Source organism: Molothrus ater, chromosome 6 (genome assembly GCF_012460135.2).
Source record: "Molothrus ater isolate BHLD 08-10-18 breed brown headed cowbird chromosome 6, BPBGC_Mater_1.1, whole genome shotgun sequence".
Lineage (NCBI taxonomy): Eukaryota > Metazoa > Chordata > Aves > Passeriformes > Icteridae > Molothrus > Molothrus ater.
Window position 1 is genome coordinate 27,881,989 of NC_050483.2, and position 19,235 is coordinate 27,901,223.

Genomic DNA, 19,235 nt, shown 5'->3' on the forward strand with positions numbered 1-19,235 from the left:
TACATATACATATATATATATATATATATATATTCCTTGCACTCGAGATGCAGCTCTTGTGACCATCTCTGGTCTTTAGCATTTCCCCCTACCATTAAGTGGCTTTCCCCCCCCCCCACCATTTCCTGTGTGGCATATGCTCTAAGTGTTTCCAAATGCAGCTATCCAAAGAGCTGAGTGTTGTGCCCCCAAAGCACCTTCTCTTTCAGCATTTCCATCTGTGCTTTGCACACTGGCAGAAAGGAGAACATACCACCATCAAGATCAAATTAGCAATGTTTGCTGCTATTGTTCACATTTGCTGTTGTCCAGACCTACTCGTTAAGAACTCATGCATGCTCACACGTAGTCATGTGTTTTCTCAATAATCCTGCAGGCAATTAACCGGAAAGATTTCAGACAACTTAAAAGAGTTCCTAAGCAGTTCTGGCTGATAAGGTTCCACATATGTGAGGCTGTAAACCTTGACTGAAAGAAAATGTAGGAAATCCTTCATGAAAAGCAGCAGTTTCCACTTAAGCGGATTTCCTGTCCTCTATGGTCACACTGAAGTGTTCACATAAAGACGTTTTGTATTTTTGGATACAGAATGGAGCTCAGTGGGTCTACTGGGCGAAGTGAAAAAGATATGCCAGCTCTCAACATGGAGGAGAGACCTTCATTACAAGAAGATAACTCTCAAAACCAGGAGAGAGTCAGTCAACTTAAAGATTCCATTCAACAGGGGCTAGATTGTAGTCCATAAACTCAAAACCTGACAATATTCTTTCCTCGAGTCAGAAGCAATAACAAGGAATTCAAAACATCCCTGGAAAATGCTGCTGTTCAGAAGAAAATGCAAAAGTACTTAAAAGACATTTAGAGCTTTCTTGGGTATATTTGAGCAGATGAATCAACTCAATCATATAGCATTTACACATACTAGAAACCAGTGTGTGTGGACTGACAGCAAAATATGGGTTATTTTCCTTTTTTTCACATCTTAACTAACCGGGAAGAAAGGGAAGAGAGGATCTTGCTTTAACAACTGAAAGTAACAATGTCACAATATAAAACCAGAAGGTCAGTAAATGTTTTCTCTGTTTTCCATACCCATTTAGTTTTTGACCTAGCTCATCTTTATAACCAATAAAATTACAGTTCAGAGCTGCGCAAAAGGAAAACTCACCTTGAGAATTTTAAGTATTTTCTACAAGAGAGCTGATGAGGGACTTCTCCCAAGGACATGTAGCAATAGACAAGGGGGAATGATTTTAAACTGAAGAAGGGCAGGTTTATATTAGATATTGGGAATAAATTTTTTACTGTAAGGGTGGTGAGGCAGTGGAACAGGTTGCCCAGAGAAGCTGTGAATGCCCCATCCCTGGAAGTGCTCAAGGCCAGGCTGGATGGATCTTTCAGCAACCTGCTCTAGTGGAAGGTGCCCCTGCCCATGGCTGGGGGGGTTGGAATGAGATGATCTTTCAGGTCCCTTCCAACCCAAACTGTTCCTTGGGTCTGTGAAATGCTCTCAAGGGAGGAACTACAACAGAGGGAATATAGGTATTGCAAGTAAAAAAAAGCAGGCTCAAGGTTAAATATCTGCAAATAGGTATTAATTCAGGTTTAAAACCAAAGGAGGCTTTAGAACCCTCTGACGATTGATGATTAGACTGGTCAAGAACAGCCTGAGGAGATGGCAATGCAATTGCTGTAGGAATTAAGGACAGAATATAGAATGATGGAGCATTAAAGCACAGCAAGGTACTCTATTTGTGCCAGAAGACCCATGACAAGACCACAGCTTCTGCTGCACTAAAGCTGATTAATGTTTTCCAGCTTTCATGAATCAAACTCCTTATTTCATTTCCTTTGCTACAAGTAAGCCAAATAGCAAAAGATCTCCACAGGAACTGTAGTTCCAGTACTCAAAGAAAAGGAACACAAGACAAAATTTCCCCAAGTAATTCAAACAGATCTACAAATTGAATGCAGCATGTGCTAGCTGATAAACAGGTATTTCACGTGACTGATTCCAAATGCAGGGAGTTTCTTTTATAGTTACGGTCACCCAAGATCATCTTACCCACTGCATTTTGTTGCAATATGTTGTACAGTTAGAGCTGATAACATAGCTGCCAAATCCAGTTCATTTCCATAACTCAAAAAATAAAAAGCACAGAGGGAGGAATACATTTGACAGAACGACTAAGACAAAACTGCCTAGAAGAAAAACTGCATGCAACAGACATCAGAAAAACAGTATATCAATTTTTCAAGGTGGAGTGACACAGATGGGTTCCTGAAACATTTTGGAGACAGTCTATAAGTGCATAATTTTAAAAAGAAAAGACCTACCAGCTGTATTGATTAGCTTTAAGACAACACACTGATGATAGATTTGCAATATCAATAATTGTTCCATAATTACTGGTTTCTTTTTGTAGCTTTATTGATAATTTCATACCAAATCAGTGCAAAAATAAAATTATTATCAGAGTTGAGAGACCATATGAGAGTACAATTAAATTACACATGTGCTCTGCTTTCACTTATATTAAGCAACTGCCTTCCTACAACTAAGATGTTATTTTTAAGAAGCCTTCAAAAAGGCAGTTAGCAACCATATCAAGCATTTTATTCACTTAAGGGGGAAAAAAGAATGAAAAAGTCTTACTTTTTGTATCCAGCTGAGCACGGTACTTGTCAAATCCCTTGAGTCGAACTCGCTCTCCCAAGAGCTGAAGAAACTCCTCAAAGGCTGGACCTGCTGATTCATTATTGTACATTTCCTCTTCTGTGCTTTGCCCAGCTTTGCAGTACATGATACCCACCTTAAGCTGGTAACTTAACTACAAAAGGAAAAAGATGAAAATTTTATGTGTGTACCAAGTAATGAAGCAACTTAGGCACTGAATTAATTTCCCACGTTTTCATAAATCCATAATTCACAAATGAAAAAATACCTAATATTCAGTCTAATTTCAAAAGTTAGTCTAGTTCCAAATACTTTCATTGTTTTCTACTGTAACTGCCTCAATGATGGCAGATTTAACTGAAGATGTCAAAATGCTTTCTGAAGTGAAATAAACATGAACGTCGCTTATTTTCAGGAGGACAACACTACAGCTTTCAAGTGAATGCCCAGCACTGAGCCACATGGGAAGCATTGACTGAGAAATGCCAGGAACTTGGCACTCACTGACTGCTACCATGGCTGCCATCCTATGCTAAGCCTTCCATGCAGAAGGGTAGGGCACATCATGTGCTTGCTTCTTAAACAAGTGACCAAATGAAGTCTCTCTCATTTCGAGGAGAAGATCGAAATTACTCACCTGTTAGCACATTCATCTGTTTGCAATGATGAAAGATTTCATGGCATTCAGTTGGCCCTCCCTGACTTAAATAGGATGATAATAACAAAAAAAAAAAACCAGCTAAATTGAAAAATTCTGGTCATACCTTGAAGGTACTATTTACTAGCATAGATCTTCAAATACACTTGTGCTTTTCATTTCCATTTTCCCCTCTAATTTGGTAGTTGATCTTCCTAATGTAGCAGAAACTAAAGATGCAAATAAAGTAATTTTTTACCCAACTAAAATTGTGATTCCTCAAAGCAAATTGTTTCTACCAATTCCAAATTGATACATACACACAAAAAAAGGAGTACACTGGCATAATTTACATCTGGACTACAGATAGACAAGTCACAGAAGGGAAGAAAGCAGCATCCACAGCCATTTACTGCTGTCTCCAAAACCAATTTCACAGGCAGGAACTCTGACTGAAGGAGCACAAGGGAGAGCCTTGGATTTTGTGCATGTAATTCATCCAGTAGAAATGCATCCTTATTGTCCAGTAAATAATCTTTCCTCCCACACATGAATTTTTGCAGAGGCTCTATATCAAATAGACTAACCACATATGCCAGAAAGAAATTGTATGAAAATCTATCACAACTGGTATGAGATTCACAAGTTTGGACTACAGATTATTGGGAAGTGAAAACAGTTATTTGCAAGTGCACTGGAAGCAAAGTTATCTAAATATACTGTAATTTGCTCGCAGCAGATTCTATCCCAAGCCATGAGGCAAAGGATTTTGAACTTGCCAGGATGATGTGGACACATAATGAAACTGAAATTTACTAATTTTTACCTATTATATTTATGGTGGGATAATTTAAAGGCCCTCAGAAGTGGTCCTAGTCTGTCTCTAAAGAAAGCAAATTTTAAAATTTAAAAACTCAGGACATTGCTATTTTACTATACTCTTCCTTCACCACAAAGGATGAATGATGATGGGGATTAAAGTACTAGCAGCAGGAAAACAAGGAGGGAAAAAGAAGAGTAAGGATAACCTGGCTTGTTTACTCCTGCTGAAGAAGTCATTATATAAAAGTTACAGTTCTAGGCTGCTTTTTTTTTCCCCACTACAGAATATCCCTTATTTTATCAGCTGACACACTGACTTGCGTCTTCTAAACACATCCAAATTCCTTATGACAAAACTCAAGTACAGCACAAAATCATGAACTGGTTTGGGTTGGAAGAGATCTTAAGGATCATCCAGTTTCTAAAGTCCAGACATGGGCAGCAGGGACACTTTCTACTAGACCAGGTCTGGTCTACTACATCAGACTTACTCAAATTCACATCCAACTTGACTTCTAACACTTTCAGGGATGGGACATGCCCAGCTTGGCAATCTGCTCCAGTGCCTCCTGTTGACACATGGTGAGGGAGGAAGGCTGGTGAGAGGTGGCACTGCTGCCATTCCTGCCAAACAACTGCCATCACTTTCCATGACATCAGTGGCAGGTCCTGTCCTGGACCATTCAGGCATCTGCTGCTCAGATGGGCCTTCTCCAGTCCCACAGAAACAGGATGGATGCAAGTGCTTCATGGAACCACAACACCTTAGCTGTACTGCAAACTACAATACCTTCTAGTAATTTCACTTAAAGAAGTTAGGACAAAGAAAATTATTCTCATGAAACACACTTGCAATATTAAGCTTCAACTTTAGGTGAAGGAAGTATTTTCAAGGGCATAAATATAAATGGGATCTGCAGCACCAATGAGCAAGCAAACAACCATGCTTTATTGCTTTGAAAATGTCAACTAAACAAGGACTATGCAAAGAGCAGGATATGCCTTCTAGCTGTGTTCTTAGATTTGCTAATTTTTTTGGGGGAAAAAAAGTTTCCTTAAGGACAACACAAGTTGGCATTTCTGAATCAAAAAGAGCAGATCTGGAGAATAGCATACAGTCCCCATTATTAAACCTTCTGATAAACCTAGTCCTTAGAAGTGTATTAACTACAAGAAAAAGCTAAAAAAGAAGTTGAAGCATGAATTCTGTTGTGGTAAAACTGCTAAAGTAACATCTTCATTTTAATAATCTGAAAGTATTTACATATTTATATACATGTGAAAAGTGCACTTTAAGTATTTATCTAGCACCCAGTAAAGACAGCAGAAAGTATAGCTTGGATTTAATCAGTCAGCAAGTTTCTTTTATGGAGCAGGAATTATATTAAGAACCAAGTGACATTTCACAGTATTTGTGTGAATGAGGAATTGCCATAAAGACTAGCTTCAAATGAAATAAATCAGTAATTGCCCTAATATTCAAATTTTTAAATCATATTTGGAAGCAAACTTAAGAGTAACCTACCATGAGCTCTGCATTCAAGACAAAGATTAGTAGAAGGTGATTAGCAAAGAAGGCAGTGCAGCCCTAGGAAATGACTGGATTGCTGTTTAACACAGAACTATTCAAATGAATGCATTTTAATAAATCCAATAAAAGAACAGCTAGGTGACAAGCAGTGGGGACCATATGTATGAACAGCAGATGTTACCACTCTAGCAATCTAAGAGGAAGTAAGGAACGAGCAACTTTCACAGACACCACCAGTACAAAACTAGGGCAAGAAAAATATTCCCATTCTAGCACTGAATGACATATGCAGATATTGAAAGAGTAGAAGAGACAGAGCTCAGCCATAAGAGTGATATGAAATGCAGAGAAAATATGTTGCAGTGAAAGACTTGAAAAGTGCAATCTGTTTAGTTTATCATAAACAAGACCAACAGATGATATAATCACTGCATTCAAAAACCTTTGCTGGAAAAAAAATCTCACACCAAAATGACTTTTAAAAATGTAGCAGGGAAAAATATCAGAAGTCTTAAAGCTGAAGGCAGATAAATTTAAATAAAGAAGTGTAAATTCTTAAACATGAAAACAAGCAACTGCTTTAAGACCTCACTCAAATATAAAAAAAGATATCTTATTCTAATGAAAACCAATGTGTACACATTTGGCTCAGTGAAGGGATTCCTGGGTGAAATTTAGTGGCTAAGTCAGGCTAAAGGTGACTTTATAATCTTAACTCTTGAATTTACAAAACATTTTATCTGCTATATCAAACAGGCACCTGCTCATGCTGTAATGAAACAGTGTGGCACTCAGCAAGTAGAAGTGATCAACATTCTGTGCACTTAATTAGTAGAGCAGCTGCTACCCAATTTTTGTTAGCTTAGAATTGAAAAAATGCAGCTTCTAATTAGTACAGAGTGTACTTATCTTTTTTGCTAGAAGTGTCAAACTGTTTCATTACCACAAAAACAGAAAATACTTTGATGCACATAATAAAAATTCAACTATCACTTGCCCTTAATGATTTTCAAAAGTTTAAGTACTAGAAAGCCATACTATGGGAGCTTAATAACATACAGGATATAAACTAAGAATAATTTAACCTCACAGTTTTCTTAGATGTCATAAAATCATAGAGTGGTTTGGGTTGGAAGGGGACCTTAAAGATCATCCAGCTCCAATCCCCCTGCCATGGGCAGGGACACCTCTCACTAGACCAAGATACTCAGAGCACCATCCAACCTGGCCTTCAACATCTCTAGTAATGAGGCATCCACAGCTTCTCTGGGCAACCTGTTCCAGCTCTCACCACCCTCACAGTAAAGAATTTTTTTCTCACACCTAATTAAACTTACTCTGTTTCAGTTTGAGGTTATTTTCCCTTGTCCTGTCACTCTTGTGCTCTTGTAAAAAGTCCCTCTCCCTCTTTCTTACAGGCTCCCTTCAGGTACTGGAAGGCCACACAGTTGGGTCACCCCAAGCCTTCTCTTACAGGGTGAACAATCCCAGTGCTCTCGGCCTTTCCTCACAGTAGAGATGCTCTGTCCCTCTAATCATCTTGCTGGCCTCCTCTGGACTCATTCCAACAGGTCCTTGTCCTTCCTGTGCTGGGACCCCAGAGCTGATGCAGCTCTGCAGGTGGGGTTTCAGCAGAGCAGAGGGGCAGAATCCCCTCCCTGGCCCTGCTGCCCACACTGCTCTGGATGCAGCCCAGGACACGTTTGGCTCTCCGGGCTGGGAGTGCCCATGGCTGGGTCATGTCCAGCCTCTCACCCACCAGCATCCCCAAGTCCCTCTGGGCAGGGCTGCTCTCAATCTGTTCAGTCTCCAGCCTGTGAATACCAGAGGTGCAGAATCCAGGTGCAGGACCTTGCCCTTGGTCATCTTAAACCTCCTGAGATTCCCATGGGGCCACTCTGCTGAGCTTGTCCACATCCCTCTGGGTAGCATCCCATCATTCAAGCATGGCAACTGCATCACTCAGCTTCCTAATTAGATTGAGTGCACCCTCAGCAATGTCATTAATTAATGAAGATATTAAATCCCACTATGAATCTGAGACACACCACTTGTCCCTGATGTCCACTGTTACTCTCAGCCATTGACCATTACCCTTTGGATGTGACCATCCAACCAATTCCTTATCCATCTAACAGTCCACTCATCAAATCCATCTTTCTCCAATTCATAGAGAAGAATGTTGTGGGGGACCATGTCCAAGGCTTTACAGAAGTCCAGAAGAACAATATCCATAACCCCTCCCTTGTCCACTGATGTAATTACTCCATCTTAGAAGGCCACTGGGTTGGTCAGGCAGGATTTGCCCTTGCTGAAGCTGTGCTGGCTGTCTCAAATCCACCTCCCAGTCCTCCATGTGCCTTAGCAGAGCTTCTAGGAGGAACTGTTCCATGACCTACCCAGGCACAGAGGGGAGGCTGACAGGGTGATGACTCCCAGGGAATCTTCCTTCCTACCCTTTTTAAACATGGGTACAATGTTTCCCCTCTTCAGTTTCCTGGGATTTCCCCTGACTGCCATCACTTTTCAAATGCCATGGAGAGTGGCTTGGCAACTGCGTAAGCCAATTCCCTGAGGACTCTGGGACGCATCCCATTAATCCAAATCCCATAACCTACATTCAGTTCATCAGGTGGCCATGAACATGATCTCTGCAGTGGGAGGGACCCAGTCCCCATCCTGGGTCCATCCACTCAAGAGGCATGGGAAGAAAGGTTGCCAGTGAGGACTGAGGCATGCACACAGCTATAAAATGTCACTACTGAAGTTTATAACCATAAAATTCACTTGAGTCATGGACTTCCATTTTTCTAAGTCAAAGCTGTAGTGCTAATGAGCCTTGGTCCTATCTTTAAAAGGCAAGGAGACTATCACCTCATTGAAAATTTTTCATATGAAGAAAGACTTAGAATATTTTGCCATATAGTTTGTTCCAGGGGAAAGAAAAAAAAGAACACTAACAAAACAAAACAAGACAGGCAGCACCCTGGTCATGGTTTAGCCAATGCACTATTACAGTGAAACATTTAGCACCATGGGAGACTTCTCTTCTTAGTATAATAGCAATAATAAAAACAGAACTCCCTCCTTCCCACAGTCTTTGAAAAACCATGCTGTACTCTCTTTTAAAGGAAATTTAAATTAACAACTGCCAAAACATTAATCTAAAACTTTAGGCTACCCAGAGAAATGAACTTGATTTCATACATCCCAAATATTCTGCAAAAGTTGGGGGAAAAAAATGCAATATAACTCTCCCTACAGATGACAAGTTTTACTTTAAATGAGAGATTTCAACAGACTTACTCAAATCATATAAACCTAAAAGATCATTTTGCAACTCATAGCAATAATCTGACAGATTAAGATCTTTTGTTTAATTCTGTAACTCTGCACTTACCCCTTGCTCATCAAGCTTCATAAGCTGTTCTGTGACTTTTGGGGTGTTGAAGGCCAGCCTTAAACAATGGATATTCAGCTCAGGAACCACATACTCCAGCACTTCTTTTAGGGGAAGTCCCCTGGCTGTGCAATGCTTTGCAGTAGAAGGGATAGCATCTTCCAGCACGGAGCCTCTTAATGTCATGAGCTATGCATACAAAGGAAAAACAGTCCATATATTGAGTTATGCACTGAGACTGACCAGCATTAGCAGTGCAACCAGACCTACTATTTTTCCAATTCTCAGTAGAGATCGAGGACATTAAGGAATTTCTGTTAGCATGAGACCAACACTGATACACAAAAATTCCACTCATTGGTAACAGAAATCAGAATGTTTGAAATAATTAATCAGATTTAAGTTTTACAGGAAACTACTACCTGGAAAAATCAGTATTACTACAGTATTTCTATACTATAGAGCATTTAAAAGTAAAAAGTACATTTCTCAGGTCTACCACTGCCATAGATAAAAGTGAAGAAGGCAATTTCCCTCCTCTTGGCTTGCTTCTAGCTAATATATCTCCTGTAAGTTTCTGAAAATTTAACCAAAACAACCATCAGCATTTCCTCTGTACTGGATGTTACGGAATAACTCACATATATTCTGTGCCAGATAAACATGTAGCACGATTCTGCCAGGAGGTTCCCAGATTATACAGAAATCTATTATCAATGCTGAAAAGCACACACACCCCACATATTGGACCTGGTTTTGCCTTCTCACTTTCTTTTCCTATCCCCCTGGACTGCTTACCTCACTGGTTCTGAATATGATCCGGTAGTTATACTGAGGTCCATTTTCTTTGATCTCCTCAGGCTTCTCTCTTCTTATACTCACAGCTACTGGACCCAGGTTCTCATCTGCCCCAAAATAGTTCCAGTGTTCTTGTATATAAGAGAAAAAAAAAAATAGAAGTCTGTCTTACTTCTTACACTTCAACTATATTTCCATGCTTGATTGTTACACCGGAAACAAACTGCCAGCTCCCTGGAGCCAATAAGAGCATGTCTTCAAGTGGTACCAGGATGTCATTCTTGTGCTTCACTTCTCTTGTGAGCTCCAATTATACAAAAAGGCTGAAATTCAACATGGCATATCTGCTTAAATAGGCTTTTTCCATACACGTTACTCAGTTCTAAAATGGGAAAAACTGATGAAGCTGAAAAAAAGTTAAAGGCTTGTTCACAGTAAATAAATTATAGCACCACAGAAAAATAAAGCACAAGAATAAAATTACTAGCATAAATATTGAACAGTGAAGTATTCAACAACCCTTAAAGTGCTGAGAGTTCAGTTGAAAACCAGTCCAGTGGGGAAGGCAGCAGAGAGGAGAATACAAGATTGGTAAAATCACTCACTAGCTGAACACCAGATTCTTTGAAACACATTTTACAATAGACATGTAAAGCCAAGCTTTACATGAAAAAAGTTAGAAAAGCACAAAGCTTTTTTTCTTTTCTTTTTTAGAAAAGCTTTACAAAAACCAAAGCTCAACAATTTTAGAGACTGATGTTGAAGGCTCTTCTGTAGAACTTTTTGAGCATTACAAGCTATCTTGACAGAGGTATAGCACCATTAATGCAGCAACATATAAACAAAGCTGCAAATATCTTAAGTGACTGCTGAATTTAAACATATATTCCCTAAAAGCAAATGTAAGAGAAAAGTAAAAAAATTGGAGTCAAGCACTGTGCAAGAAAAGTAAGTCCCATGTCATCAGTATCCATAAGCTGCATAGAGGAATAAATTTATACATGCACAAAAATAGAAAGTTAGAACCACCTAAAAATACAGCAATTCAAAGAAATGTGAAATTCAGTGATATAAAGAAAAGATTTAACTGCCCTGACAGGAAATGTAACCATATTGCCTTTACTACATATAGATTACTTGTCATTCTTAAAACAACAATTTTAAGTAAGAACTTTAGGAGCAATCCAATATGAGCTATTCTACTACAGAGAGAAAATGTAAAGTATTTTAACATCATCAAGAACTGCATCTTTAAAGATAATAAAAACAGATTATTTCAATATACTCCATCTAAAATGAATGGCAATCATTTTTCCAATTAATAATACAGTTAAAAAATTAGGAGCCTCATTTTTTACTCTAATTCTTTTAAAACTTATAGTTACTGGTTCTTACAAAATCTCCCTCCAACATACTAAGTGCTTTCACACAGCTGTCCAACACTTTAAGCCCTTTGGGGTTCTAGTCAAGTCCCCAGTGTCTGGTATTTTATTATCCTTCACTCACTGTCTTCTGTTTAAGATTTCAGAGCACGCAAGACAGCATTAAAGACATGCTTGCAGCACTAGAAGACTTGTTTTCTACCAAATTCGTCTGCCAGTTATGAAAAGCCAATACTTTAAAAAAAGGTAATTAAAATTCAAAATTCTTTCAGTATCTCTTGGAATATTCTGTAAATATTGTCATTAAACTTTGTGGCTGACCTGTGAGGGGAAAATTAGTAACAAATTAGATTATCTATATAACTCTAATTACATTTTCATACTAGTCCACAAATATGAGGCTTGTAAATGCCAGAGATGTTCTGTTGTTCAACATTTCAAACTATCTTACTAGCACCCTAGCCTCTCTTTCTCCTGCATTACCTAGTCTGGTTTTTCATCAGGATGTTTATAGCTCACCAAGCAGTTCATAGCAGACAAGGTCAGTGCAGAAGCAGCACAGTCCTGGAGAAAGTTAGACTAATTTTTGAATCAGTATATTATGGAGCTTCCAAAACCTGAGGTAACTTGGACATCTCCACACTAAACTGCTTAGTGACTTAAAAACAGTGATGTGGCTTTGCTTTTATGATTGAAAAGCTTAAAGAAAAAAGATATGGAGGTCATGCATACTAGAAGGGTCCAAACAATTCATTAGTTTAGTGTATTGACAGCCACACAGATGGTAAAACTTGCGTACCCTGCAATCACTCTAGCTTGCAATTCAGATAGAAAATTTTCTCAGGAGAAATTATTCTACATCTTGAAAACTCATTTAAGAAGGGTGGCAAGAGGAATGTTTGACACTGCATACACATACACAAAATACATACACAATTCTGTATCATTCGATTAAGCTTTTTAATTATCTCCTATTGCTTTGGAAAAATGCATGAAGTAGTGTGGAACTCCACACTTCTCTACTAAGAGGAAATGTCTTCTATTCTCTTTTCCTTCATTCAGGGCAGTCTCTTTCTTGCTCTCCTATGCACATCCTTTGCCCTCTCCTCTCCTCTACTCTATATTTACTACTGACTGGGTTGTTCATTCTTTATCTTCATTCTTCCTCCTCCCCTAAACCCCATATCTGTATTCATTCTGCAAGCTACAATATATCCTTCTGGTACACTTTCTTGTACTTCCACCTGACTTTCCCTTAAAATTTGAATCTCCTTACATCCAAAAATTTTCTCTCTCCAGTGCAGGAAAAGCAGCAGCAGGATTAAAGTGCAATAAGCTTAATATGCAGTGTAAAGAGAGCTAATTAGTTGTTTAATTGGGAAAATAAGGGCTATGTCACACTTATAATTCAGGAACTTGATGTCAAACATGAATACCATAGAAGACAGCTTATTTCTCCACACCACACAGAAGCTAATTGGAAACAACATTTCTCAAGCTTGACATTTAATCTAAACAACTGTTGAAAAATCATTTAATTAACAGACAATCAGGACAACTAGCAGCAGCCATAAATTAACTTATAAATCCATACCAGAAAAAAAAAAAAGATGACTTCATTGTAGCTGGTCATTAAAAAATAGATACATACTTTTAAAACTAGTTAAATATCTATCATATAACTCAAAAGATACTTTCTGTGAAAGAACAAAAGGTAAAATATTTATTTTCTTGGCAGATATTTATGAGTTTCCTCTGCAATGGAAATCCAAGTACATGCAATTTATTTTAACAGAAAAAGTTCTTTTGTGCTTTCATTATATTTCCCTTTAGATATCGTGTCCAAATGATATTCTGTGTAATTGGACTAGAAATAAAAACCCCATACATTTCTCTTCTGAATGAAACTCACATCAAGTATTTTCCTCTAATCCTAGCTCAGCATTTACAGTACTGGAAAACCCTGCCCAGTACTTCTCTGGAGACAAAAGGGCAGGCAGCATTTTGGGAGCTCTGCAAGTCTAGCCACATACTTGAAAGGCACCAACTCTTGGATAGAATATGCAGCAATTAAAAGCATTAGGGAAAAGGGTATTTTTACTGGCTGACAACAGTTAAAGGAAAGCCAACCAACAGCTCATTTGTTATAAAACCAGTTCGGGAAACTATTTACTTCTCAGTCAAGTCTTTCATTCTAAGCGAGTAACTTACATTTGTCCTAAATGGCAACATTAGCAACTACTGCATGAGAAGGATGGAAGCAAAACAGATGCTCTTGGTTCTTTCCATGAGAACTAACTCCCAGACCAATTATGGGAACAGAGCAAACAGACTGCTCCTCTGGAGTGACATGATCTCTTTCCTGAACTGCACTCGGACAAGCTAACGGAAACAAATTTTTCTGTGTGATTTTAATATTGATTGTAAACAAGTCTTTAATAAACACATCTGCAACTTTCACAAATTGGCTCTTGCGCTGGCTTCATCTCTCCCTCCTTTTTATGCACAAGCTTAACTTATGAATGTCAAGACTTCAAACTTTTGGTTAAGACCTTCTATTAAATATACCTTTTCAAACACACCATTATTTAACCACCTTGTAAATACATTTTGTGAATCATAAGAGGAGCATTCATTTCCTATAAAAATAAACATTTCCATGTGAGTTAGTTATGCATGAGCTTCTGTTAGTGAATTGAGAGAAGTGACTGAAATTCCTAAGATCCTGCAAGGTTCATTTCTCTCCACTGAGTACAAAGCGAGTCTACAAAATTAGTTCAGATATAAAGTGGAGAAACTGAATTCAGCCTCCCATTATAAAGTTCTCTTCTCAATATCTTTTTCTAAGTATAATTTGTCTTACCTCCACTAAACTGTCTCCCCCAGTATTTTCACATTTAGAAGTCTGGACACCAGGCCAGAATAATGTTTATCAGTTCCACTACTTTGTAGAGGGACCAATTTCCTTTACATACAAAAACTCATCCATTTGCATTCATTAAGCTTATACAAGACTCATCCATAAATGTCACATGCAAATATTTTACACTAACTAGATTAAAATATTTTAATTAATTTGGACCATGTTAGTAATACTGGAAGCTCACTTATCCTTCCTCCATACACTGCTAAATCTTGAGATGGTTCTATCATCTAAGTAACAGTACCTGTAAAAAATGAGCTATTGATTTCATATAATTAAAGACTTCAGACAAGTTACCATCAACATTTCACCAAATTACCTTGAAGAAATTAAAAGGACCTACATGAATTCAACATCTTTCATCCTTTTTTTTAAGACACAAGATGAACTGCATTTTTTTTTCTTTTATGTGACAAGACATTTTTCATGAAATCATGCTGACTGGCATCATTGATGATTTTTAACTGGTAGTTCTTTATTGATATAGTTCCAAATTACCTTCTTTGTTATTTCCAGTTGGAATGAAAACCAACTCAGCTTACTATTCTCTGGAACATTTCTTTTTATTCTTTGCAAGCTCTAAGATTACTAGGTGTTCTCCAAGTCCATGACATTTGCCTGGTTTGAGATCTTTAAAAGGTATTGTTGTCAAATCAGAATTCAGGTAAGAATACTTCCAAGACTATTAAATTATACAAAGCCTACTGACTTGATGAGCTGATCCTACTGAAACTTGTGTTTTGGCACTATCTGTTCCATTCATAACATCATAAAAATCCAACCTCCTCTTCCAGCAAAAAAATTTCTGCATCATTACTTGCTTCATGTTACATAAAAAATTCAGTTACAACTGGCTTCCTAGATTTTTTCCCCATGATGCTGCTTCAAATTTTATCACTATCCCACCTCATCAGCTTAGTCTAAAGTTTGCCCAGGGAACGATGATACTCTGGGTGGTCAACAAAATATGTTCTGTACTTGCAGAAAACTGGGGTTTGGGATATCTAATGAGGCTTCTAAAGTACAGCTTTTAAGATAAAAATCTCTGGAAGAAACAACACCCCTGGTTTGGACTCTGCTGGACTGAACACAAAAGTGAATTTAAAACCCGGTTTTATTGTTTAAGGAAAAGAAATAAAATCACAGTTTCTTCTCCCCATCCAATCCTACTCCATAACACACATTTTTATATCTGGCTGCCCCTCACCAGTACCCTTAGAACTAGATTATGTACATTTTATCAATTCTTCCTAATTACATCTAAAAAATAATGGAAATGTAATGGTGACTGGAACTGTAGTAGCAAGAGGGTGTGGCTTCCCTTAAGGAGAAGGCAAACCAATAAACTGGCTTTGGCTAAGGGCTGAAATTTCACTCATACCTCCCTTCCTCCTCTGCTGTTCACTTCCATCCCTTACCTGGCCATATGGCTTTAGCACTTCTCTGACTGCAAGGAAATAGTAATATCCCTCACCAGAACTGGAGAGAAATAGTCAAGCAGTAAACCCCAAATTTATTTTGATGGCAAGAATTCTGCTTGTTTGTTCAGTAAACTCAACTGGTTTATCAAGTTCTCTGAAAACAAGAGAACCAGTACAAGGAAGGGGGAAGAATAATGTCTGTCCCTCTTAGGGCTAAAATGCTGTAAATCAGGTCAGCTGTAACATGAAACTTTAGTTGCTGATTGCAAAACTCACTAGACTGATAAGGAATCAAATTGTTCCAGAGGGAGACAGAGAGGAAGATAATCCCAAAGGTCACAAACCTCAGGCTCTCCCCTCTAAACATACCTTATCCTGTATCACACATCTAGCTTACTTTTCCCAGGAAGCCATTATTTTTCCTAACTCCTATGTCTCCAAAGGATATGGATCAGCACTCTCAAAAAACATGGAGCAAAGGCTACCTCTCAGCCCTAGAAAGAATGCAGGAAGAGGAGACTACAGAAAGAGTAACAAGAGCCACCTAAACAATGGGGAATGCAGGGAGGAAGAGGTGAGAGATGGACATATTTTGAAGGCAAGAGAAAAAGGGGAAATGAGATTATTAGCAATAACATGCAATTAAGAAGCATTAGCTTTTTCTTTTTAAGACCATCAATTTAATTCTAACCAGGCATCCCTGTTGCTTTTATATGTGAGAAACAAGCTCTTTTGACCTGCATTCACTGAAGAGAAGAAACCAACCCTGACCATTGAAAGGTAAGGAACAAGCACTCTCCAGGTCAGTCATCAGAACAGCTCCATCCATCAGGAAGTACAACACAGTCCTGCAGATTGAACTCTTTTCAAGGACTTTGGTCTGCAATCCTCTTTGATCATTTTCAGAATCATGAGAGGGAGATCTGTACCTCCAATGCCAGTATTATTTTTACTGGGGGGACAGAGAGGGGGAGTATCCTGGGTAATGTTTGGGGCATGCTCTTTTCTATAGGTCAAAAGGCTTTGATCTGTTGCTTTGGGCTTTTTTGTCCCTCCCATATACATCCAATGGAAATTATAATACTTGGTTTCAGGGTAGAACCATGTGATAAGAGAACTGCACTCTGGTTTTTCAGATATATTGTTGGCATTGAAACACAGGTATTTGTGTGTGTACATAAAGTTATATCTGTACATGTCTTCCTTTCTGTATTATTCATTTTGAAAAATTTTGAATGGATTATTAAGTTAATTAGTATGTCCAAAGATTATTGTAAATGCTACCCGTCTAAGATGCACATTCCATTAAATCCTCAGTAAATCAACTCCTGGCACAGTGGGAAGAAAGTTCTCGTATTTTAGGATTTTCTTGTTTCAATCTTTCAAGTGTCAACCCCTGCTCACTCCTATGGATACCCAAAGCTGTGTTTCAAGGCATTCATATTTTGTAGCCATTGCTACCGTAGCTATCAGCAATAAAATCCTCAACATTCTTATACTCTAACACTCTGAAAGACTATTAGATATAGCACATACCATCAGTAAAATACACCATTGAAGAAATCCCTAATTCTTGCAAATACTATTAAGTATCAACTGGATTTTGCATGTTCGGAAAACAAAAAGTCATTCTTAAAGCTCAAGGAGAAATACAAGTTACCTACCTTTCTGGTAGAAGAATTTTCGATAATAATATGCACCAAGGTCTACATGTTCAACGATGTATCTTTTCACTCTGTCTAGATGTAAAATCAGATTCTCCTTGGGAACTTCCAGAACTGCAACTCCAGCATTTGTGCAATGAGAACTCAGAGTCGATTCAAATGAGGCACTTTCACACCCACTGAAGGAACCTGAATTAGATTTGGAAAGGCTGATCTTCCTTTCCCCTTCCCCACCAATCTCATTACGAAAATAAGGACAACTCATCACTAGTTCATTGCTTTTATCGTCCCCCTGGTCCATATTAAGACTTCCTTTTGAATTCAGGTCTTCAGTGCTGCCCATTGGAGAATTGAAGCTTGCAGAATGGGACAAGGGTCCAGAGACAAGTGATGCTACAGCAGCAGCAGACGCACCTGTCGTTGTGTTCCTTCTTTTAATAACATTATGCCTATTGATTGCTGCTTCATTTAAATCAAATAAAATACTCTGTACATCATAATGAGCAAAACACTTTGGACAAGTCCAAGGCTTAATGCTATCTTCTGACCTGTTGTCTTCAAGATCTGAAGACTTCCCAAGTTCCCCTTCTCCTTTGGCATTACGCAGCTTACGAAAAATAGATGAATCTCCTGTCTCTGATTTTGAGCGTCTCTTGAGTGGCTTCTCCCTTTCCTTAAATAGTCTCAGGTTTTCCCTTTGAGTAATAGGCCCGTCTATCACGTCTAGAGAGAATCCTGAACCCTTGCTTCCACTGGCAATCAGAAGCTCACCGAGTTTAGCTGAGCCTGGGCTTCTCTGATCAGACTTTTCGTCTTTATAGCCCTTCAATAAGTCAAAAAAACTTTCCCCTGAAGTTCCCTGCTTATCTATGGAAGATGTGCTGCCATACTCTCTGTGCAGAGATGGTCCAGATTTAAATGTGGGTGAAATACATTCATCAAAACTATCCACATCAAGCTCACTTATGGTGATGTCGCTGTTGCTGCGCTGTCGTATTCTGCGAAGAGCTTTCCTTGGGGAACTGGGATAGCCATCGGGTGTAAGAAACCTGGAGTCTAGATTCTCAGATTGTCTGGTCTTGTTTTTAAGTGTGCTCTGAATGCTCTTTAACATGACAGAATCACTAGCATTCAGGTTAACAGAACTTCCCTGACTCCCAGGACTGCTTTTAGAAGACATGCTGTCAAGGCAACTTGACGTTTCAATATCTTGACTAGATCTGCTTGTCTCCTTGATGTTCTCCTTCCTTGGGGGCCAATCAGCAATCCTTGCCCTGACCCCCATTTTAGGGACTCCAGGGGTAGAGGTAACGTGATGGGAGCTCTCATTGCGAGGAGGTCCAACTGGTGCCATGACTGCAGATCCTAAGCTGCCATTCTGTGACCTAAAGCGCCTCATGTAGAAGTCATCCGAGTGGACTTTTGAGGTGCCATCTGTTCCGACTGATACCCCAGTGGCAACAGCCCTTTCGGTCTGGGACCGCTTCAAGCTGGTCATGGTCTTTCAGTATGTTCAACCTTAGTAAGTTCCAAAAAAGCCCACAGTCATTTCTGCTTTTTAAATGCACAGTTCTCTTCTGGAGAATAGTCTCCAAAATATACAATGGTTGCATGAGATCTTAGTCATGGACATTTAAGGACACAGTTAAATGCTGAATGTCCCAAAAATTCAGATATTCAGTAGGTTTTGATAAGCAAGAATTTCCTTTAACTTCTGCATTTTAAGAAGCAGCCATGCTCCAATACATTCAAATAGTTCTAACATCACTCGAGCTCCAAAATATCAGAGGTGTAATTGAATGGCTTATGCTTCTTTTAAGCCTAGAACAGAAAAAAAAGAGATAGAATAATAAATTTCTTAATACAGAACTTTTTTGGTAACTGATACTATCATATCAATAATTATCAAGGTAATTATTACACATAATTGATATTCTTATAAACATGTTTTTGAATCACATTGATCATCATTGCAAAAAT

The 19,235-nt window shown here is 38.5% G+C and overlaps 1 protein-coding gene across 6 annotated transcripts in view; it reads right to left on the reverse strand.

Moving 5' to 3' along the window:
- Positions 1-19,235, reverse strand: part of SIPA1L1 (signal induced proliferation associated 1 like 1) — a 201,931-nt gene that overhangs the window by 51,358 nt on the left and 131,338 nt on the right. For all 6 annotated transcript variants that reach the window (XM_036384744.2, XM_036384748.2, XM_036384750.2 and 3 more), the window contains 4 exons: positions 17,256-19,076; positions 9,866-9,996; positions 9,068-9,256; positions 2,657-2,831 (listed from right to left, as the gene is read on the reverse strand). In XM_036384744.2, the coding sequence (XP_036240637.1) occupies positions 2,657-2,831; positions 9,068-9,256; positions 9,866-9,996; positions 17,256-18,753 (1,993 nt within the window). In that variant the 5' untranslated portion in view covers positions 18,754-19,076. The remainder of the gene's footprint in view (positions 1-2,656; positions 2,832-9,067; positions 9,257-9,865; positions 9,997-17,255; positions 19,077-19,235) is intronic.